The sequence below is a fragment of the Melanerpes formicivorus genome, unplaced genomic scaffold (genome assembly GCF_026170545.1).
Source record: "Melanerpes formicivorus ecotype bairdi unplaced genomic scaffold, bMelFor1.0.p_v2 SCAF_38, whole genome shotgun sequence".
Lineage (NCBI taxonomy): Eukaryota > Metazoa > Chordata > Aves > Piciformes > Picidae > Melanerpes > Melanerpes formicivorus.
Genome location: NW_027142390.1, coordinates 4,058,101 through 4,081,364, shown reverse-complemented (window position 1 = coordinate 4,081,364; position 23,264 = coordinate 4,058,101). Strand labels below are relative to the sequence as shown.

The 23,264-nt window shown below is 42.3% G+C and overlaps 1 protein-coding gene across 14 annotated transcripts in view; it reads right to left on the bottom strand.

The window, feature by feature from the left end:
* Positions 1 to 1,904: 1,904 nt before the first annotated feature.
* The window catches only part of PBRM1 (polybromo 1), a 71,027-nt gene continuing 49,667 nt past the window's right edge, over positions 1,905 to 23,264 (bottom strand). For 8 of the 14 annotated variants that reach the window (XM_068157879.1, XM_068157881.1, XM_068157875.1 and 5 more), the window contains 5 exons: positions 19,083 to 19,284; positions 11,230 to 11,385; positions 8,740 to 8,810; positions 7,353 to 7,569; positions 1,905 to 5,603 (listed from right to left, as the gene is read on the bottom strand). In XM_068157879.1, coding sequence (XP_068013980.1) covers positions 5,431 to 5,603; positions 7,353 to 7,569; positions 8,740 to 8,810; positions 11,230 to 11,385; positions 19,083 to 19,284 — 819 coding nt within the window. In that variant the 3' untranslated portion in view covers positions 1,905 to 5,430. The remainder of the gene's footprint in view (positions 5,604 to 7,352; positions 7,570 to 8,739; positions 8,811 to 11,229; positions 11,386 to 19,082; positions 19,285 to 23,264) is intronic. The other 6 variants (XM_068157885.1, XM_068157884.1, XM_068157888.1 and 3 more) reach the window with 1 other exon arrangement.

Below are 23,264 nucleotides of genomic sequence, written 5' to 3'. Positions count from 1 at the left end.
CAAAGCATTTCTGCTGAAAGCTTTTCAAAGCCTAGAAGTCAAGGCAGGATAGACACCAAGCATGGAAAACTGCTCAGTAAAGCAGCAGAGCAGTACATAGACATCTGTGAACTAATAGTGGTGTTTACATACAAGCAGTGCTCTCACCATTCCAGCATTAGAGGGGACGATTCCACTGCTGCTTGAGAATGATTTTGTGGATTGGATGCATGTTTGCTGATAGTTTCCCTGCTGTTCTGCACCCAAGAGTGCTGCTTAGAAAGTGGCGAGCCAGGTTAGTACTGGAAAGTTCTGGTAAAGGAAGCATCCATATGTCCAGTCTGTGCAGCACACCTTTGTCTCAGCTTTTCAAGAGCAGAGAAAGGAAAACACAATCATCTGTTACCTACTGGTGAATTGTTTTATGGAGCAAAACTTCAGTGGAGGCAATGTTTTAACTTTGGACTTCATACAGAGACAGAAAACTGTATCTGCACTCTGGTTATGGTCACTCCCAGCTCCTTCCAAGAAAGGTGCAAAAGGCTGCACCACTGGGCAGTGGTGGGTTGACTGGCCCAGAGTAACTTCCTTAAGCTGTTACTGGAAGCTGGTGCTTTGCACCAAGCATGAGGATTAATGAGAGTCCTCCTAAAAATCATCCAATAAAACTGAACTTGGGCACTCTCTGGAGACAGTTGCACGGACTTCATGAAGGATCGACCCTCCTTCACCACTTTTGTCCAAGGCTTTTGTCTTGCTTCACTTAACCTGCGCTGAGCCACACCAGTTACTGGTTCTGCTGTACAAGTCAGTGCACTTTCCTCCATTTCTTTTCATGTCTCTCCTGCTGCCTCCTTTAACAGAGAAGAATCTGCATGGCCAGGCTTCTACACTGGACTGCTGACCCTTCTTCATGCAGGAAGGACTGGCTGTAGATCACTGTAGATCACTGAGGCTTGTGTGAGACTGGAAATCTCTTACTCCAGCATCACCTGCATGATCATCAAATTAGACTTTCTGGAAAATGCAGTCAGCAAAAGGACTATGAGGCTTATTTTAATAATAAGAAACTATTTTTTTTTTACACACATCAGTGAATCTGCCTCCATTTCTTGGTGTCCAAAGCACTCTGCTGCCATTCTACAACACTGCTCCAATTTAGTGTATTTGCAGTCGAGAGGGGTCCATGGACAGGTGCTCTTCAGTATCTTAGACTGAGCAAACAAGACGTGGAGGATCATTTGAATTGGTCTCTTCTGTGCAACGGCACCATCCACCATCAAAAGGTGGAAGTTCTGCAGGGCTGGCAGGATGCACAACAGGCAGCCCTGGGTCCAAGCCATGAATGCACATTCATTAAATGTAGCACTATGGGGTTGCTTGAACAGCACTTGGTACATTCTGTGTCAGAGGCACCTTGTTGATATCACTTAGTGTTTCTTGCTGTTTGTGGCATTCATCTCTGGCTTTCAACTGTATTGTGCAAAAGATGCTTTTCTCTCCATATTACTGTTCTAATTTCCTTTATTACACAGCTACATAAATGAGAGACCTGAACCAGGGTAGCTTCCAGTATGAAATTAAGGCTTGCTGTTTATTTTCAAAAGCAATTAATGTGGAGGGCAACTGGGACTGACTGAATCTTACCATCTCCCCTCAGCTTGTTCCAAATGAGCCACCTATTTTTCAAGGTTTACTTTTTCCATGCTCTTTGTGGCTCAATTTTCTACCACATTTTTTTTCAGCACCACTGTTCTCAGCACCCACCAGGCACATCTTGCAATACACAGGACAATATGGGAAAAAAACCAACAGATTCCTTAGCACACATGGTCCAAGGGCTGGATAAAACCTCTAGTGGCAACAGTCAGAATGGCTTGAAACAAAACCCTAACAAAAACCTTGATGGGGACACTAAAACCTGGTTAATCCAAAACCACTTTGCAAACTATTTTTATTCAAATGAAAAAGACTCAGGTAAACAAAGGGATGGTACATACATGTTAGAAACCTGGTTAGTAGCTTAACCTTCAGGAGTACAAGAGCTAATGAAAAGCCAAGCATGGATTAACCAGGTCCAAAAACATAAGCTGAAAAGAAAATAAAACAAAACAAAAAGTCACCAACATCAACATTTTGAGCTTTGTTTGTTTGTTTTTACACAGGGAAGAGAAAAGATTCCCCCCCAGGAAGGGGAGGGCTTAGGAAGAGAACAAATAATTCCTACTTGTCTCCAACTGGTTTATCAAAACACCAGCCCTAAATCTATTTTCCACTCTCACAGAAGCCACCCATGTCCCATACATACTTTTATTGGAATATGAAAGTTTTGCTTAGGCCAGTACAATGAATGGCAGTGGAAAACAAATGAGGGGTTCAAACATCCACAAAGAGAAAAGACAGACAGACAGATATTTTTTTTTCCTTATTTTTTTTCCTTATTTTTTTTCTCCTTATTTTTTTTCCCTTTATTTTATTTTCCTTATTTTTTTTCTCCTTATTTTTTTTTCTCATTTTTTTCCTCCTTATTTTTTTCCTCCTTATTTTTTTCTCCTTATTTTTTTTCCTCCTTATTTTTTTCCTCCTTATTTTTTTCCTCCTTATTTTTTTCCTCCTTATTTTTTTCCTCCTTATTTTTTTCCTCCTTATTTTTTTCCTCCTTATTTTTTTCCTCCTTATTTTTTTCCTCCTTATTTTTTTCCTCCTTATTTTTTTCCTCCTTATTTTTTTCCTCCTTATTTTTTTCCTCCTTATTTTTTTCCTCCTTATTTTTTTCCTCCTTATTTTTTTCCTCCTTATTTTTTTCCTCCTTATTTTTTTCCTCCTTATTTTTTTCCTCCTTATTTTTTTCCTCATTTTGTTTTCTCCTTATTTTTTTTTCTCCTTATTTTTTTTTTCTCCTTATTTTTTTTTTTCTCCTTAATTTTTTTTTCTCCTTATTTTTAAACCAGAGTCAGAAAAACAGTTTCTTTTGCTGGTTTGGAATTCTAGACTGTAGCCATTATAGCCTAAATTTTACTGCAACCAACTGAAAGGTCTCCAATATACAGAGACATTCTTTTTGAAATAAATAAAACAAAACTTAAAACAATTGATTAGGGCCAGCCCAAGTGGCTTAGTGGTAGTGCTCTGCACTGCCTTGCAGGAGGACCCAGGTTTCGTTTGCACTTCCAATCTCTTGCTCCTGGGCCAGAAAGAGCAGTGAAAAGTGGGGGCTTCAGCTGCTCGGGCAGGAGAGAGCCAGTGCTGCAAGTCTGCTCATCACTGACCTTCAGATAAATTAAACATCTGAGTTATACAGGCTCCAAAGGGAGTTTCATCCAGTCCTCAAAAGAAAATAAATAAAGCAATAACTTAACTAAAATCCATCCCAGGTTCTTTGGTGTATTTTCTGTTAATGCTGAGAAGCAGGAGGATGTGGTGGTGGATTACTACAATCCATGACAGTTCCAAATGCTCGAAAACTAGGATTTGCTGCCCGACTCACTTCGACGCCCCATCTTTGTGGCTCAAAGTTGCAAAGCCTGTGGTAATTGAAACCCATCTGAGGATGATGCTGTATATATGGGGGTGGTCTAAGACTATTTGGTTTCTACTTTAGTAAATAAAATTGGTCATTTACAAAGGCCAGGAAAGAATTTCTGTACCACAGGTGTGCTACTTGTAGAGTTCAAAAATGTAACTTTCCTATATGTTGCTTTGCTCCATTTTCCTTCACATCCATTGCACATCTGACCTAAACTGTCCTTAAGTGCCTATTTGTAATTACATATTGCTCCTGTGCAATGACTGGAGGATTGCAATAGGAGAGGGACAGAAATCAGCCAGTAAAATTAAGTAACAGTTCCTACTTGCACATGTAACTTCCCTCATTGTCTTAATTTCATCAGCAAAACAGAACCCAAGATAGCCAGTATTTGAAGAAAAATATTTAACCTTCTGCCAAATGCACTCAATGAAAATGTTCTGTCCTATATAAAGATTTCCACACGAGGAACATCTCCAGCAGTAACATGAAGTGTATCAGTAAATCAGTTCTTCTGGACCGAGTTGCAGTGACTATGATCCTGCCAACAAACTGTTCAAATTGATACAGCTTTCCCAGTTACTTAATGCAATCCAAAATCTTATTTCTTTTCTTTTTCTGAAATTAAATGCATGAAAGGATTTAGCTTTAAAGGAGTAACTTTACAGCCCAAAAACTGGTTAGTTATGAGGACAGGTAAATCGTCAGCAGAAGGCAGTCACGACCTCGAAATTTGGCATGAGTCCCTACCTACCTTACTTACAAACCAAACCAAACCAAACCAAAACAGAATAAAACCAAAATCAAGAGAAAGAGATAAACAAGCCCAAGCCCTCTGAAGGCTGCACTGAAAATACTCTGTTTCTCCAACGTACCAGGTATGCTGAACTTACAGATACCATACAGTAGTATTCAACTTTACAGTTAATTAAAGAGCCAAATTTCTCTCAAATTTTGCATTGCAAAACTTTCACTGAGGTGAATTAATACACTTAAAGAAAGCATAGAAAAAAAGGTCTTCCAATGCCCAATCATTAACAGAATATATGTGAATTTAGAAACACCACCTTACTTCACTAATGTCTCAACTCAGCTTTCCTTCTCCTCTAACTTACCTTCCCACACCTCAACTGGTTTGAAGCTCTGCATGCCAGTCCCACATGCAGACAGATTGCTTAGGGAGGAAGCTTTCTCTTCCCACTGCTCGGTGTTAAGGACATCACAGAACCCTCACAGCAGGTCATGGTAGATGGAATGCTTCACCTTCCAAGGGCACGCTACCACATGTATTCTGTTAGTGACATAGGATCACAATGGCCTTGGCTACACAATTCAGGAACTGGACAACATCAGCAGTCAAGACACCCTTGTCCCGTCCACACTAGCACTTCCATGACTGCTCAGCTGCCTCAGTATTGACCTGAAATGTCTTTTTTCCCTAGTGTCAATACACAGCTTACCTTCAGCTCCTTTTGAGAGATCCTCCCTGCTCACACCCAAGTGAGATTTCTGCCAGAAGCGTCCAGCACACAAGCACACGTACACACATTCTTCTACGATGTAAACTATGACTAAGTTCACATTCCACTGTATCAACCTGTAAATACTTTTGTTTTCTGGTTTTTCTTCTTTTATATAAAAACAATGGCATCAGATTCTCAGCAATAAAGTATAAGAAAAAGATGAATCCTTGACTACACTCAAACCCATTATGAAATCGCCTCTCAAACAAAGGAAACATATGCAAAAAATCTGTGTATTTGAGAAAGTCAACTCAATATAACAAAAAGTGAAAGATGCTTATTAAAAGTGTCCTTATATAAAAATGCTCTTGCAATGTACAGTAAAACGCAATACAAATTATTGTCGGTTCTCACTTCCCAGCGGGTGGCTAAAAGAGCCCTCGCTCCGCGCCCGTGCCGGGGCTAGACGTGCTCGATGTTGTAGGCCTGGCGGATGTTGAGGGTGTCGCGCAGCATCAAGTCTCGCAGGCGCCACAGCGCGTCAGCCATCGTGGTGTGAGCCCCTTTGCTTTTCAGCCAGTGCGAAGGCAGTCGGCTCTCCTGCTCTTTTGATAAGTGGACGTCTCGTCTTCGTGCTGGAAGGGCGAGAGACGAGCCGGTTATCATAGAATAGAACAGAACAGACTAGAACAGAACAGACTAGAACAGAACAGAACAGAATGGAAGAGATCTTCAAGATCGTCGTCTCCAACCCATCATCCAACACCACCCAACCAACTGAACCATGCAACCAAGCACCCTGTCAAGTCTCCTCCTGAACAGCCCCAGTGATGGCAACTCCGCCACTTCCTTGGGCAGCACATTCCAGTGGGCAATCACTCTCTCTGTGTAAAACTTCCTCCTGACCTCCAGCCTGAACCTCCCCTGGTGCAGCCTGAGACTGTGTCCTCTTGTTCTGGTACTGGTTACCTGGGAGAAGAGACCAACCTCTGCCTGTCTACAACCCCCCTTCAGATAGTTGTAGACAGCAATAAGGTCACCCCTGAGTCTCCTCTTCTCCAGGCTAAGCAACCCCAGCTCCCTCAGCCTCTCCTCACAGGGCTTGTGTTCCAAGCCCCTCACCAACTTTGTTCCCCTTCTCTGGGCAACATAGAATCAACCAGGTTGGGAAAGACCTAAGAGATCATCCAGCCCAACCTTATCTGCTGGATTTGAGAGTCACCGTGATTTTTCTAGAGGAGGGTGAACAGAATGCTACAGCAGAACTTCAGCTCAGTTGTGGGCTTAAGACTGGATGTCTCAACCATAGAGAGGTCCTCCAGATAGCCCAGTGGGTGGACATGGGAAAAAGTAATCCTTGTTATTTTCATTCCCATAATCCCACATCTGTTCCCCTACATAAACAGGCATAATTGTTTGCTCTGCCTTTTCCTCTTTCTCTCTTCTCCCAGTGGACCAAGCTGGTATCACTCTGGTATTTAAGGAGGAGTTGAGGCTTTTGGCCTTGAGCAGCCTGGCTCATTTTTAACATGTCATTCGGGCCTAGGTAGGGAGGTACTGGGAAGGCATTCAGGCTTGGGTTTTGGCTTAGCTGGGGGGAAGGTGGGGTTTTTTTGGACAATGCTGGCCTAGTCAGGTCTTGGTAAAGCCCAGGTTGGAGAGAACTGGGCCAAGGCTGAATATGAATTTGTGCGTTTTGTATTGTTTGTTGTATATAGTTGTGAATAGTATTTCCATTTAACTTTCCAATTGTGTGTGGAGTGTTTTCCTTTTACTCCTTTGGGGAAGGGCAAAAGAGTTTCCATCCACTCTAAAACCATGACAACCTCCTAGTCTTTAAGCCTATACAAATGAGCCTTAGATTTATACAACATTAATGGAATTAGCCTGCTGATAACATGCCAATTCCCAGTTTGTGGATTTCACATGGAATCACAGAATGCCAAGTTGGAAGGCATCCCAAGAATCATCTGGTTCAAGCTTTACCATGAGGGTAGTGGAACATTGGAACAGGTTGCCCAAGGAGGTCATTGGGGCCCCAGCCCTGGAGATATTCAAGGTGAGGCTCAACAAGGCTCTGGACAACCTGACCTAGTGGAGGACGCCCCTGCTTACTGCAGAGGGGGTTGAACTAGATGGCCTTTGGAGGTTCCTTTCAACCCAGACCACTCTATGATTCTAGGTGATAATGTAGTTTAAATGAGATGGCCAAGCCCCCTGTCAAGCTGAGCCCTAAAACTGAGCAGCTTATTTCTAACAATCACCTTCATGTGGACATTTTATGCAGCAGATTTGTTTAGCCTTTTCCCTAAAAGCACATAGTATTAATGGTTCCAAACAAGTGTTCTGTCTGACAACCTCCCTCTCGCTGTCAAAAGCCTTACCTGCAAGGGTCTGGTCCCACTTGCTAATGCTGTTTGATTCAGCACTAAGCCCCTCAATGTATTTCAGATAGGCTTCAGAATGCAGAAGCCTCTGTGTCTTTGGTGGAGGGGAGACGAACATGGGAGTTGTGGGCTGCTGCATAACTGGCTGACTTGCTGGGCTCTGGCCAGGATACGGAGGAGGTGCCTGCTGTCCCGGCGGGCCAAGGATTCCTATCTGCAATGACAAAGCGATGGAGAGATCACACCTGGGGCAACTCCATGGAAGCCACTTCACATTGTGCAACAGGTCATCCTCACACAATGCAGCTTCAAAACAGGTTAGGAGCAAAGACATAAGAAAGTTTCCCTGGAAGACACACTTCAGCCAGGGCTGTCTGTTGGGGTCACCATGCTCATACTGAACAGAGAACATTGTTGATATTTCTAATCTATGTAAACATACTCTGATTACTATCAACTTTTCTCCTCTCTCCTGTTAACCTTAGTTACTCCTTTTTCTTCATGCTTTCTCCAATTTGATCAGAAACCAGGTGGGCTGTGAAGTGCAGGCTTTATCTCTAAATCATCTAATCCAAACTGACCCTCATCAATTGGGCAGCTGAGATACTTTCACAAAACAAATGCTAATTGCTGCCAGCCAAAAGTTCTAGGCACAAACCCCCAAAAATAAACAACACAAGAAAATTAAAAATCACAGTCACAGAAGAATTCCCACCACTGTGATTCAGCAGCAGCACTGAGAACTCTGGACACAGACATCCTGTGGTCTGGAATAACTCAATGTCATGACACATACACTCGACTAACTTTCTCAATCTACTTCTGGTTTTACTTACATCCTCTAGCCAAATCAACATTTCTCTTTATGACACAAATATTTAGTCCATAAAGGCACAAGTGTGCTGAACACTTCATCTGTATTAGTCACTGATGGTCACAATTGTTATCCCAGCTGGCAAATTCTGAACTGCCAATGAACATCTGCTTCGTCAGTTTGTGGAACATAAGAGCAAACTGAAGTTCTACTCATCAAAGGCTGAGAAATGGATACCACCAAAGTGGGCCAAACCTAATTACAGCGACTTAACAGTGTGTTGAAATGACTCCTCTTGGTTTAGTAGGAGGAAAACAGAACAAGACACTGCTGCTTCTGCTGCAGAAGTTATCCCACTGGGCAAAACCTACTTATTCCAGAAAGAACTCAACAAATACAGACACACACCCTGCATGTAAGGTATTAGCTGATTCTAAATATCCTGGTGTGCATTTGGTTTACATTCACCCTAGGCAAGGCTATGCGAGTCCCTACGTGTCTTATCTCAGATGCTGCTCAAACGGGAACCGAGAGCCTTGGAACCTCATCGATCATGCCAAAATGACTCACCTGTTGTCCAAAAGGACTTGCTCCAGGTGCTGGAGTGCCTACCATGGGGGCCACATTTTGTCCTATCACACCTAGATTCCAAAATACAAAAGAGTTAGTCTTACTTCAGAGCAGTGAGAAAGATCTCTTTGGTCTTCTACAGCAAGAATTCATACTGTGATATCATTGCTCAGAGTTATTGTAAGCAGATGTACAACATTCAAATACCCCCCTCTCCCCCAATTAATATATAAAAAAGACATTTTAGAAGTCTCTGAATGAAAGAAAAAGGAAAAAAAAAAGCCAATATGACAACTACCAAACATTGGTATGTGGCCTGTGGAATTAATTGAATTAAAGAAATGCAAAGTGAATAACATTTTACTTTCAGGGCCTTTTTTTTCCCCATGTTACTTAGTGATTCTCTAGCTGAATCTTTTTATTCATAAAATACACCTTTGGCTCGAGGGAGATCTTCCTGGAATCCTTTAAGAATGGAAATGCTGATTTGCTTTAGCAACATTTATCACTCCCTTGTGTTCAGCCTCATAAGATACATTCCCAGCAGGAAGAAATCCAAGCCAGTGCACAAACTCTGTTAGATCTCACTAACATAAAATGCAACTTGGAGGTTAAGCTTAAATAGCCTTACATGTAAGGCCAATGGCCATTTTAAATACATTTCAGAAAACCAATATTAATATTATTAGTTTTTCTTAACCATATTACAGCTTTCCCCTGAGGCAGGGTGCAGCAGAAAACACCCATGTCAGTCTTACATACAAAGGTTTACAAATCGAAATGAGAGTCATGCAGGTCTTGGTATTTTACATACAGATGCTTTGCTCTGAGAAAATGAAGGTTATGCATGCTGCTGCTTTCCTTGCTGTCTATGCCACTTCTCATAGTCCCTCAGTGCAAAAGCTGCAAACTAACTGTGCTCTTCTTGAGGGTTTCATGGGCTTGCAGATTTCTGTGTCAGTGATCAAAAGACGTGCCGCTGCATTTTGCATGCTGAAGCACGATTTGAATGCATTCCCCTTTTGATCACAGCCCCTGTTCTCAATGCATTTGTACTAACAGCAAGTCAGAACCAGGGGAAAAACAGTTAATACAAGTTATGGAAAGTAGTAGGGAGGTTTTGTTTAGCTACAGAGCAAAGAGATCTGGAGGAGGGCACCCTCACCTTTCCAGCACTGCAGCATGGCTTCACCCTTAGCCCACCCAGCCCAGTTTAGCACCACTTCATGTGTAGTCCTCCATTCCCAAGCATTATTTTTCCTCTAACCCATACCCTCACAGTTTTGAACACCAAACACACAGCCCACTTCTCCAGTGGGAAAAACTCTTCATTATCCTGGATTCACCTTCCAAACATTTGTATGTTACTGACATGTGCTAAATGCCTGGGTGAGTCAGTGCCAGGCTCAGAGGCAGCTATTTTCTCACTCCCTCTGTGACGTTATGGTGAATCTTACAGACCAGTGAAGCTGCAAGCTGCACACCTAATGCTGAGAGATTTCTGTTAAAAACAAGCAATTAAAAACCCCACCAAACCAATTTACATACAGATAAGGTCTTAACAGTGCTTCTGATAAACACAGTTGCAAGTAAGATAGAGGAAGGCAAACGAGACTACTTTCATCCACAGCTTAACTGCTGTGGGATGAGATGTACATCTTTTAAATAACAGGCACATGAGTTATCAGAGGTAAAAACTGAAACAATCAGCAAAAACCAGGATCAAAGGGCAGAAGAACCTTTTTCCCCATAACAGGGACATTTTAATGGCATTTACACTGGAAAAATGCTTGTTTCATTCAGCCTTTTCTTAAAAAAAGATCAAAAAGTGTGGCTAAAAGGTAACAACTGTGTGGTAGAGATGCTCTCAAAAAATCAGCTCTAAATTTGGCCACAGCAGTATACAGATTTCTCCTCAGTGTTTTCAGTTCCTGTTCTATCAAGAAGCTTCAATCACAACTGTTTTACTGTTACATGTGTCAGTGCCCCAGTGGCCTAGGGGTCTCACATGACTAGGTTCATTTAAGTGCAGTTTGACTGCTGATAAACAGTAACATACTGAAAAAGACAAGATCAATACATTCCAGTTGTAAGCCCAACTTTAAGTAAGGAAAGGGGGAGTGGAAGGATGCTCTTCAAATGACATGAGGAGATGAGTCGGCTGATTTCAGCTTTTCAGACCTCTGATAAACAAATGCAAAATTGCTCCATTTTTAGTTGGAGCAAAACTACTGCTGAAGCAGTGCCATGTCTCTCCAGTAACCTTTCCCTGCTGGTTTACTGGACATGCTGTTCTGTCAAGGTTTTGCATACACCTCACGTGGTTCAGCAGTGCATTGTGCGCGCCGCGGCTCAACAAACCTGCGACGTTTAGAAACGGAAGCTATGACAAATAAAACCCCCAAGCTGCAGATCATTTCTGGAACAACTGATTAAACAGCAAGTACATGAAAAAAATGAAACAAGGAGCAATGAGGATGACATTCTTACCGGGTGGTGGGATGCCTGGGATGCCTGGCATACCTGGCGGAAGTTGGTGGGGTGGAGGCACCCCTGGGTGAAGTGGCTGCATGCTGCCCATGCTAACAATGCCATCAACTGGGCCCTGCAAAGGTGGCAGCACCGGTGGATAGCCACTTATCATGCCTTGAAGGACACAACAAATTTCAAACATGCATCAATAACATGCAATATGATCTACACAGTAAGACATGCACTATGCACACAAAAAAATCCACCAAAGAACATAAAAGCACCTTTAGTAGAGCGAGATGCTACTACAATTAGTATCTTGCACAAAAAGTAACAAACATTCAGAACAAAAAGAAGTTACAAATATGAAACACAATACTTCTGATGAATTAGTGTTTAGTGTATTTGTATGTCTCTGATGGGGCAGTCGATGCTGAATGTTCAGATATGTTAACACAAGGAATCAATTCAGCCACAATTAAATGTTACTCACGCAAGCGATTTTAATACAGCTTTAAAGCTCTGCCATCTGCATACAGATTACGAGCACAACACTAACTACACAAAGCTCCACGTACAGCCCTGCTGCATGGGCTAGCTCAGACACCAAACCCAGCTGGAACAAAGAAAAGAAAACCTACAAGTTTTTCTGCAGCACATATACAAAATTAACACACAAAGGCCCTCGATTATTTGCATACTTAAAACTAACAGCAGTGACAAGGGTGATTTTCATTAAACCATCTCCAGTGTGAAGCTGACAGCACTGGCTGTGCTGGGCTGCAGTGTCTTGCACTCACAGCACTAGACTGAAGTAGAAGGACTTACAGGGAGCCCCTGCAGTCCCTCACAGTTTCACTGACAGTGCTTTCAAGGCATCTTCACAGGAAAATAAATGGCATCATGAAGATGGTATTGTGCTGCTGCTCATCACTCTAGTTTTCTGCATGTGAGGAAGACAACTTAGATCTTACTCTGGTTTCAGCTCAGGTTTGCTGCTATCCAATATAACTGCACTGTGTCATTAGGCCCTGGAACATAAATTGCTTGTCCCTTGCTTGTCTTCTAAGCTTTTAAATTTAAATGGATGCATTGTCAGGTAACCAAGGAAAAGGGTTGAAAGGGCAATGAGAAGATGAGAGAGGACAGCAGCAGGTCCAGAGTGATGAGGTAAGTTTAGAAATGCAAAATTGATGGGGATTCTATAGTCTGTTCCAAGAAACCACCTACTGAGTCTTTGCCACACTCCCAGTAACTCATGAAAGAAACTTTCAGACCAGGGATTTCTGGAATGAGACAGGGCAAAAAACTTAAGCCAGCTCTAACTGGAAAAAAAAAAAGCAAGCTGTCACCATCTCAGGATCGAAACAGATTGAGCAGCTACAAATATACAAGCTAGAATACTTTGTTTCTCTAGGAAGAGTTGCAAAGGTGAGAAACCTGAAATTCCTGAAGTTTCACATGGAGCAAACAATGAGAAAATAAAGAACTGAACTCCCTTAAACCTTTATTTTGCACCGGACACCTAGACTGACACTTATTAAAGAGGTCTTAGATACCTGTTTCAAATATCTGGAAGCTCATCTGTACCTCTTTATGAAGGTTTACAGATTAAGTGAAATCCATATTTCTAACAGAAAAAAAAAAAAAAGAAAGAAGAAAAAGAAAAGGATCTGTGGGACAAAGGGCTTTCACTGTGGCTACTGCCTGCTACTTCCAGTGCACCTCACGCTACCACCGCCCCTCCAATGCATTTACAGACACCTCTGAAGCTTTCAAACAACCAAAAGAGCTCCAACAAAACAAACTCCTATCCATCGATCAGGAAAGCTCATTTGTACATTTCCAGAGAAAATATTAAGAGAGCCAACTGAATTGAGTAAAGTTGTCATCAAATCTCCACTTGTAGTTCATGACGATGTCCTAAGAGCAGCTGTTTCCACACCCCATGCAGGAGTTACCACTTCGATCTTCAACTAGTAAACACGGGCAAGTTTTCCAGCGCTTTCAAATTACTCCCTCTCCTACTTTTTACTGTAACAATGCAAGATTGAATAAACTTTTAAAGTTTACAAGAAACTAGAGCACTGCATGCTAAGAGAAATGCACCTCAGAAGGCATCAGGTTTCTTGGACCTGTGGGCCAAAAAGAAGTTCGCTTGAAATTCTGCGATTGAGTTCTCTGAACTAGAGAAAAGCAATCAAATGATGGAGGATGTGAAAGAGGCCTCAACAGAGCAAGATACTTTGAAGCAAGACTTGTGGAAACCAAAGGATGGAAGACTGTGGTTCTCAAATGGGCCACAACATAGAATGAGTTTAAAAAGATCCACCTGATCATCTACGTTAAGGAAGTATTTCACAAGGCCAAAGTGAAGAGACTTGGATACCTAACCACTTGAGTAAGATGATGGTCTTCAATACAGGTTTGCTTTTGAGGAGGCTGCAGCAGGAAATTGGTATGTGGAGTCTGCAGAAAGCATATTTTTGGAGAAGCTTTAAGGAAGTGTTCATATAAGTCTTACTGCCCAGCAACAATTACCTCCAAAACCTGGTAAAAAGTGCCAAATGCCAAAGGAACCAAGAACCAAGAACACACAACCACAAGAGGATGACATTTCTACATACTCTAGATTAGTGTAAGTGACTCACAAAAGAGATCATCACTGGAGAACCCTTGGTTTTGGTGTGTGTGGGGGGGTTCCCCTCCTTTTTCTTAGTACCTGCACTGATAACTGTCCACATTCACAAACACACACCAACTGCAAACAGTTCAGAGGAAAATTATGAAGAATAAAGTGCAAAAAAAACAAAACAAAACCAAACCAAAAACCAACCAACCAAAAACCAAAAGCAAAATGCAACTTAGCATAAACATCTGCTTTGAAATCTGGAGACCACACACCCAACGAGGAATGTGCCTTCAGTTTAAACATCCATGCAGCCAATTTACTGAAAAGGCATTTAGAGACCGTGATGGGAACTGCTTCAGGCTGTCAGCTCTAAATATGGCCACAGCCTGTGAAACACGGGCAACAAAAATGACAAGAGAATAAATGGAATAATTGGAATGCCTTAAGGGAACGTTAAAATCCCCAAACTCAAACCCAAACCCCAACCCCTCCAAATACTCATTTTTACTGACTCGACCCCTATTCTGACCTCGACTCAAGTAATCTACTTTCCTCATAAAAGGGTGATGAAAAACAACCTATCAGCTCATATGGAATTCATTTTCTCACTGATGTATGGCTGGTTCCCATACAAGAATCTCCAGTAAACTACACTGCCTTCAGATCTGACCCCAAAATACTTAATACAAGGATACTCAAGTTAAATTACACTTAGTGAGGAGTACCAAACCCACCTACAGGGACCTCATGGAAGAGCTCTCCGAGCTCAATTCTGTTCTGGAAAATCACCTGGTAAGCCTGTTTCTGCAGTGGCTCTAGATCCTAGTCTGCTCTACTTACCAGTGTCCAATTGGAAACCCTGTAGCTATTGCTTGGACTTAAAATCTGGTCTGGATTGTGTTTGCCTCTCACCTTCCTGCCAGTAAAAAAAAAAACACCAAACCACTAATAATTTGACTCCTACTTTACCACTTCCACTGATGCTCTACGCACCGAAAAGAGTATTTAGCTCTCTCCCCTCCTGCACAGAGCAGGGCTAAACATGAACTCAGCAAAGTAGGTGAACAAACACGACTGCACACAAACAGAACACAACTACTGCACGAGGAGGACCCTTTCCCTTGCATTTTCCACAGACTACTGACTACTGGAGCAAGTAACGTGGGGCTACCGGGCTACCGCTACAGTTACGTCTGCTCCTTACGAAGGAAGACTGAAGAGGTTGAGCTTTTTCTTCCGTAAGGACAAAGTGACCCAAGAGAGTGTTCAGAGTTATGAAGGGGGGTTGATATAGTGGATGAGGAAAAAATGGTCATATCTCCTACGTTTTACCTGCAACGGGTGTCAACTGCTGATTGAGCATTCCCATTGGTGTTGGTGGCGGCACCACCCCCATAAGAGCCCCGACAGGAGTGCCTGCCCGGGGGGAGGAATTCTGCTGCTGTGCTGCTCGCTCTCTCTCCTGCTGCTCAGCAACTTTAGCTGCCCGCTCTGTAAAAGCATTTTAGATTTTCAGTTCTGTTTTGTAACCCAGAATTTCAAAATATTATCTGTTCATTTAAAAAAATAAATAAAAAAGGACTAGTCAAACACTGGCATAAGTTTAGTCAAGTATCAAGTAGAACAGATGAATCTTTTCATACAGCATATGATTTAATTTCAGGTGGCTGCAGCTAAGACTTTTAGAGAACCTCTTTTTTTTGCTTGTTTGTTTGTTTTGTTTTTTCTTTTTCCATGAAAAATATTCCACAAAGTTTTTTTTATCTTTCTAAAAAAAAAAAAAACCAACAAAAAAATTAAAATAAATAATAAAATAAATTTAAGAACAAATTTGATAATAACACCAGGGTTACCAACATGAAGCAGCAGTCCAGCACTAGGCTCAGTCTGCACTAGGAAAACGTGGCAAAACGGTCCCTCCTTTGCCACCGTCTCAGCTGAACCGGCGGCAGCAAAGGCCAGCAGCTCTCACTCAGCTCTGCCACCAGCTGCTGCAGGAATTGTAGGCATCATGTCTACCAGACATGCCCTGAACTAATATGCAAACAGCAGACAGAAGTGCCAACCAGTGGCCTGTTTATTCATGGGGTCCCCATGAACTTTACTGCTGATGCAGCCGAAAAGCAATGGCAAAGTCGGGAAGAGTTTGCTAAGTTTCCCTAGTGTAGATAGGTCCTAAGTGTTTGGAACATAACAAGCAGCAGTTTGATGGACCAAAAATATTTTTCTCTGTCTCTTTCTGTCATTTGCCCCATTTGGTCCCCTTTGAGCTAATTTTGTTTGTTTGTTTTGCTGAAGATGTCTAACTCACATTGTGCTGCTCACTGGAGGTCATGTGTGTCCTTTGTAGGATGAATATGGTCATTATCTCAATCAAGTTTCTCACTGTGACTGCAAGAACAAAAGATCTACTGCAGGAGAATCTGACCAGAGGACAATTTTATATTAAGGGAAGGGCAAAGGGTCATGGGAAGAAGAAAGAAAAAAAAAACCAAAACCAAACCAACAAAAAAACCAAAACCACAACGAAAATCCAAGCAAACAAAAAGGGAGATACACTGAATGCCCACTCAAGGTGCTTTGGGGACATGCAAGTTGCTGATTCCTTTACTCTGAACATTGTCTCTGACTGATGCAATGAGGAACAACAGAGAATAAATGAATGTAGCATACATCTCCAGCAAATCTTAGAAATACTAAATGCAAGGCTACAAGTTTTCCTGCAGTTGGTGAGAGATGAAAGTTGCCACTAAAACACCAATCAAGGTCCACTGCCAAACGAAAGCTAAGAAGTTCATCGAGGAGATTAACTTATGCATCATGCCAATGCTGTTCATTTTCTATAGGATATGACTTCAAACATCTATCACCTGTTTATGCAGCTTCTAGCACTACTTCCATACACTGAAAGACCAGTTTCATTTCCAAAGTCACTTCCTTCCTTCATTTCACTTCTATCATTTCAGGAAGAGATGACGACGCACAGAAACTCCAAAATTCAGTACAGGCAGCTTATATGATTGAGCACAAAACACACAAGGCATGTAAAGGTAGATCCAGAACTAAAAAATGAGGAAACTCTCTTCTGAGCAGAGCAAGATGAAGCAACTGTTCTGCATCTCACCTACTTTTAGCTGGCTAAAAAAAGTGGTCAAAAGCACATGTTAAGCATCACCAGACTTTAGAGTGCTGTGCTTTGAAGAAGGACTCGACATAGGAGAGTACTTGAGTTTGACTTAGCCTCTATTCATGCTGGGAATGCCACAGAAGAGACAAAACACTGCCAAAGGGAGCTGCAGCACCTGTACCTTAATACTCAATACCAAACCAGAATCATTTAGGCCAGGACCTCAGATCATTCAAACAAAATTTCCAGTACAGGAAAGAGACCTTCTGCTTTGAACAGAGCTTTTCCTTAACACAGGCCTTTACCTCAGTGCCATGCATTATTCTGTTTTATTCTGAGGAGTTTTCACAGTGCAATTAGGTATGCAGGCATTTCCAATGCAGCCTGTTCTTTGCTCAACTGCTGCTAAAAAACCCAACTATTCCCAAATAAAATTTTCAGTGGGTTAAAATGGAACATGGAAAGACATTTTTCCAGTGAGGTATTAAACCATGCCTGCTCCCTGCTGCACAGCCACACTAAAGAACATGTAAATTTTGACTCATCAGTGGAAGGAGAGAGGTTTCTCTCCTTTCACACATGGCAAGCTAACACAGTTTGGATGCTATGCAACCCCATTCCAGCCTCTCAAGATCAAATGAAAATAAGTCTAGCTCTGGGCAGACATGAAGCCAGAGAAAAATGCAGCCCAAACCCCAGTTTAAGAAAATTTTGAGAAAGAGGATCAGAATGGAAACTATCACTGACACAGTGGAGAGAGACTGTTACTCCCATTAGGTTACAGCTGTGTCTTCCTGCAAAGTGCACAATGTGGAGCTGCCCTAAGCTAGGAAGCCATGACTTGTTAGCCCTTCTACTGCTTAAGAATTAGGCTGTAAGGAAGACTCTCAATAAAAATGAAGCCATGTGCACCTGGAAGTGTGTAAAAAGACACTACACAGTACTTGCACCAAGAAAGAGCATTACTGTTTCCCTTCACAGCATTTGCAATGAAAACTTGCATCCTCCAGAACTGCAGAGGTACTACTGTGAATCCAAGAAGGACTGAGATGGCTGAGCGTAGGAAGTGATAGTGTGCAAACTTCTGGTTTGAAGATCAAAGCTGCCTTTAAGTTATGAGCATGCAGAAAACCTCACATCTCATAATTTAATGGTGGGATACCTTTTCAGGGTGTTGAAAATTTTCTACCCAAAGTAGCATTTTCTTCCAGTAAAATTGCAACAGTTGCTTGAAAAAAACAAGTGGTGTTTTTATATTGGAAGTGTTGACACATTATCAACTAGAGTGACAGCTATGGATGTTAAATCAATGCATTCTGCTGGGGTAAGGGTTTGTGGTTAAGAATGAGTTGCATTTTATTTTACTCAAATAAAATTGAAACACAATGACCAGTATCAGAAGGGAGATGGAGGGGAGAGGAAGGTGGGGGAAAGAGGCAAGGAGAAAGAGAAATGGAGAGTAAGCAAGAGTGAGAGAGAGAGAAAAAGAGGTCTAATGTATTTCATGCCTATGAAATATTCTAGGCTTACTTCAGGATATGAATGAAATCTCCCAACAAAATCAGTTACAACAGTTGATTAAGACTGAGATAATAATACTGAGAATAACAGGTCACATTTACAGCACTGTAGCAGATTCCATATCCTTGATTTTAATCTACCAAACTTTTTAGGACTCTAAGTAATGTTAATCAAAGAACTTCTTCATACTTTGCTGTAAGCCTTCTTACCTGCTGCTACAGCTCTGAAGAGTTTCTTGTCCAAAATTTTCCCCAGTCTTCCTTTAAGGAAACTTTCACAAACCATTTTCCCAACTGACTTCCAGCCCAGAGGCCTCGTGCCCCTTCACTTCTAATCTGCCCCCATTGCTCTCTTAGTTATTTGTAGCAAAGACATCTAAATCATCAGCTGTGCACTACAAAACTTAAACATGTTCTTCACTCCTCTTCAGCCATCTCTTAACATGAACGTCTCTTTAGGGTACATCCAGAACAGAAACACAAATATCTTCAGTTATTAAACCTGCCATCTGTGTAACAGCAATGAATGCATTGAGAAAGGGGGGAAAAAACAAAAGGCACAAAAGAATTTAACATCTTGGGGTTTATTTACCTTCGTATTCTGCTTTCTTTGTCGCTTCCAAGTTTCTCCATTCAGTTCCTACAAGCCTGCTGAGCTCTCCAAAGGAGTAGTCTGGGTGCTGAGCTTTAATCACAGCCCTCATCTCGCTGCTAAATAAGATGTACCCACTCATGTTGATCTTCCTTTTCGATCCCTCCTTCTTGGTGCTGCCCTTAACAGACTTGGGAGCGGACTGTGAGAAAAAGCAGCTATGACCACAAGTGTAGAAAAGAGAAGCTTCTCGACATGCAAAAGTCAAAACCATAAGAAAGGGTGTTTTAAAATATCCCAGCATTTCTCTTGAACATATGTGCATAAGCACCATCCAACCTCAGAGCCCCTAAAGAGAGACTGCATCTACCAATGCATGACAGGAACATATGTATGCTCTTATGAGAAGTACACAGGCTGAAAGAAAAAGAAGAAAGTCACTGTGTTCTTGTGCTTTTCAATCCTTCCTCACATACTCCTACCTTAGAGGCTTCAAAAAATCATCAGTAAGACAATGCTTACTGTTACCTAAAAATCATTCCAAACTGAACAAGATGACTAAGAGAGCCTGAGCAGCGAGTAAGCGACTCTGTGGAAGGCCAGAAGAGAATAATTGTGCTGTGTCACAGATTTCACCTGTTATGCTGTTCAGAAATATTGCCAACACAAGTTTAATGATACATTTTATTTGTCATTGCACGCTGTAGGGAAATACTTCCCCATTTCTTCCTTGGCATTTGCAGCCCCTACGCTCCCTGGCTCCATCTTCCACTCTTCCAGTCCCTAAATACTTTCTGTTTCGCCTGCCGCACTTTTCTTTCTCTCTAGTGTTCACCCTTCATTACAGAAATAAGACATTAGAGGACACAGTCTCAGGCTGCAGAGGACACAGTCTCAGGCTGCTCCAGGGGAGGTTTAAGTTGGATGTTAGGAAGAAGTTCTATACAGAAAGAGTGATTGCCCATTGGAATGGGCTGCCTGGGGAGGTGGTGGAGTCACCATCATTGGAGGTTTTCAGGAGACTTGATGGGGTGCTTGGTGCCATGGGTTAGTTGTTTAGGTGGGTTGGATTGGTTGATGGGTTGAACATGATAATCTTGAAGGTCTCTTCCAACCTGGTTTGGTTTATTCTAAATAAATGGATTATTGCTCCCCCCAAAACTCAAAGCTCAGTTTTGCTGATCACTGTTCACCTGTACAACAGGTTCACATCACATTCCTGAATTGATGGCTAACAAAAATTCTGCTCCTTTGCTTTTCCCATGATGGCTGCACTCCTGTTGAGAGCTTCTTGATGTTTCCAGCCATTGAAAAGATTAACCTATTTTGACAAGGACTGAGATAACAGAGTTGGAACTCCCTTTCCAAAGGCTCCTTCCACCTGTATTTGCCACAGGAGAGCACAATTCACCTGTACTCTGACCAGTAAGGCCCACAAATATATCATCATATCAAAAAAACCCTCAAAAGGTCCTTCTCACATCCTAAATAATACAAATGTCCTACATCTTGAAAAGTGTAATTGTTTCCAAATACCTGGTGGGGGAAAAAGAGGAAATGAAAAATATATTCAACTGTTTTCCTGGTAGCCTGAAACTCTGACCATGTTACTAACATCTTCTACTTGCTACTTTGAATCCACAATTTAATGTTTTTCTCTCAGTTAAAAAAAAGCTTCAACAACACAAAGATGCTTAAAAGGTCTTGATCTTCAGTTAAAGCCAGGCACTGGGTGAACTGAGGCATACTTGTATGTTATTCCAAACTTAGAATAGAATAGAATAGAATAAACCAGGTTGGAAGAGACCTTCAAGATCATGGTGTCCAGCCCATCAACCAATCCAACCCACCTAAACAACTAACCCATGGCACCAAGCACCCCATCAAGTCTCCTCCTGAACACCTCCAATGATAGTGACTCCACCACCTCCCCAGGCAGCCCATTCCAATGGGCAATCACTCTCTCTGTATAGAACTTCTTCCTAACATCCAACCTAAACCTCCCCTGGTGCAGCCTGAGACTGTGTCCTCTTGTTCTGGTGCTGGCTGCCTGGGAGAAGAGACCAACCTCTGCCTGTCTACAACCCCCCTTCAGGTACTTGTAGAGAGCAATAAGGTCACCCTTGAGTCTCCTCTTCTCCAGGCTAAGCAAAGCCAGCTCCCTCAGCCTCTCCTCATAGGGCTTGTGTTCCAAACCCCTTACCTACTTCACAGTAGGACTTTTCAAACTACAATCCACTCCTGAGGTTTTCATTACAAACCTAAAGACAACACTTGACTTTTTAAGAGGAACACTCCTAGGTTTTTCTCTAAGATGGAGGAAATGAAGAAAGCTCCATGCAGGTTCTGTGATGATGAACAGGGCCTACACAACTCATACTGTCTTTTCAGGAAAGCCCAGGATGGCAACCAGGATTGTCAATTCAGAAACAGGAAAATCTGTGGATATATTTGCCTCTTACACCTCTGCTTCTAGACAGCTACAAGCTGATCATCTGGTTTAGCTTTTATGGTGTTTGCAAAAGTTTTCAGTAACAGTTACCTTGTGTAAAAGCCTACCCATGAGTTTGGAAAGGCAAACAGGTCTCTGAGAAACAGTAAGACTTCTTAACTTGGTCCTTGCATTCTCTGGTTTTTTACATCTCTGCCACAGCTGTTTTTAAATGCATATTTTTTTCCCCAATTTGAGTCAGATAAATGCATATTGAGTTTTAGTTGAGTTAGGAGAAGACATAAACCAGGACTCCTGTTATGCCCTTTCTCTGCCGTGTGCAGAAAATGAGGTTGCACATTACTTTCTCTCTTAGGTTCAATTTGATTCACAGCAAATTGCAGCAGGAGATGATCATCCACCTATTTGTCAAACCACACACCACCACGTATTCACTTGTCTTGATTCCTTTATGTTAGGTGTAGTAAGAGCTTCTTGGTTATCAGAAGGAAAAAAAACAGTTGAAAAGTTCTAGAGTTTAACTGCTACCAAAGAAAACTCCAGACATTTCAGAGAATGGGAAGCAAACACTTGCCTTTTACCTAGGAGCTCTGTTTAAAAAGACACCTTTCACTTGGGGCACAAACTGAACAAAGTATCTGAGTTTATTTCTGTGTTATATGTTAGTTATCTCTCCACCAGAGTTAAGTTGTGATATGAATACCAGCTCAGACTCAGTGTGCATTTCCTTTCCCAATCAGTAAAGTGAGGAATCTGCCAGGGTACTTGCATAGCATCATTCACATCTTAGCATGTGTTGCTATTGATCCTTTTCAGTTGTACTTGTTTGTTGGGGTTTTTTTTGGGGGGGGGAGGAGGGAGGTTGTTTGTTTGGGGTGTGGGGTTTTTTTGTGGTGGTGATTTTTGGGGTATTTGTTTGGTTTTCCACTTCAAGTTTTACATTTCAGAGTGCATATCTATCTAAAGGTACACACATGTGTTGGACATACACACTGAGGCTGATTTCTCATGAGCTGTGATGAGAAGATGGTCAGTGACTGGCTGGAAAGCAGCCCTGAGGAGAGAGACTTGGGGGTGTTGGTGGATGAGAAGCTCAACATGAGCTCTCAATGTGCACTTGCAGCCCGCAAAGCCAATCAGATCCTGGGCTGCATCAAGAGAAGTGTAGCCAGCTGGTCAAGGGAGGTGATCCTCCCCCTCTACTCAGCTCTGGTGAGACCCCATCTGGAGTATGGCATCCAGTTCTGGAGCCCCTATTACAAGAGGGATATGGAGGTGCTGGAAGGCATCCAGAGAAGGGCCATGAGGATGATCAGAGGGCTGGAGCACCTCTCCTATGAGGATAGACTGAAAGAGTTGGGGCTGTTCAGTCTGGAGAAGGCTCCAAGGTGACCTTATTGTGGCCTTCCAGTATCTGAAGGGGGCTTACAAGAAGGCTGGGGAGGGACTTCTCAGGATATCAGGTAGTGACAGGTTGGACTTGATGACTCTTTGAGGTTTCTTCCAACCTTGGTGATTCTGTGTTAGGACTAGGGGGAATGGAATGAAGCTGGAGGTGGGGAGATTCAGGCTGGGTGTGAGGAAGAAGTTCTTCACCATGAGAGTGGTGAAGCCCTGGAATGGGTTGTCCAGGGAGGTGGTTGAGGCCCCATCCCTGGAGGTGTTTAAGACCAGGCTGGATGAGGCTCTGGCCAGCCTGATCTAGTGTGGGGTGTCCCTGCCCATAGCAG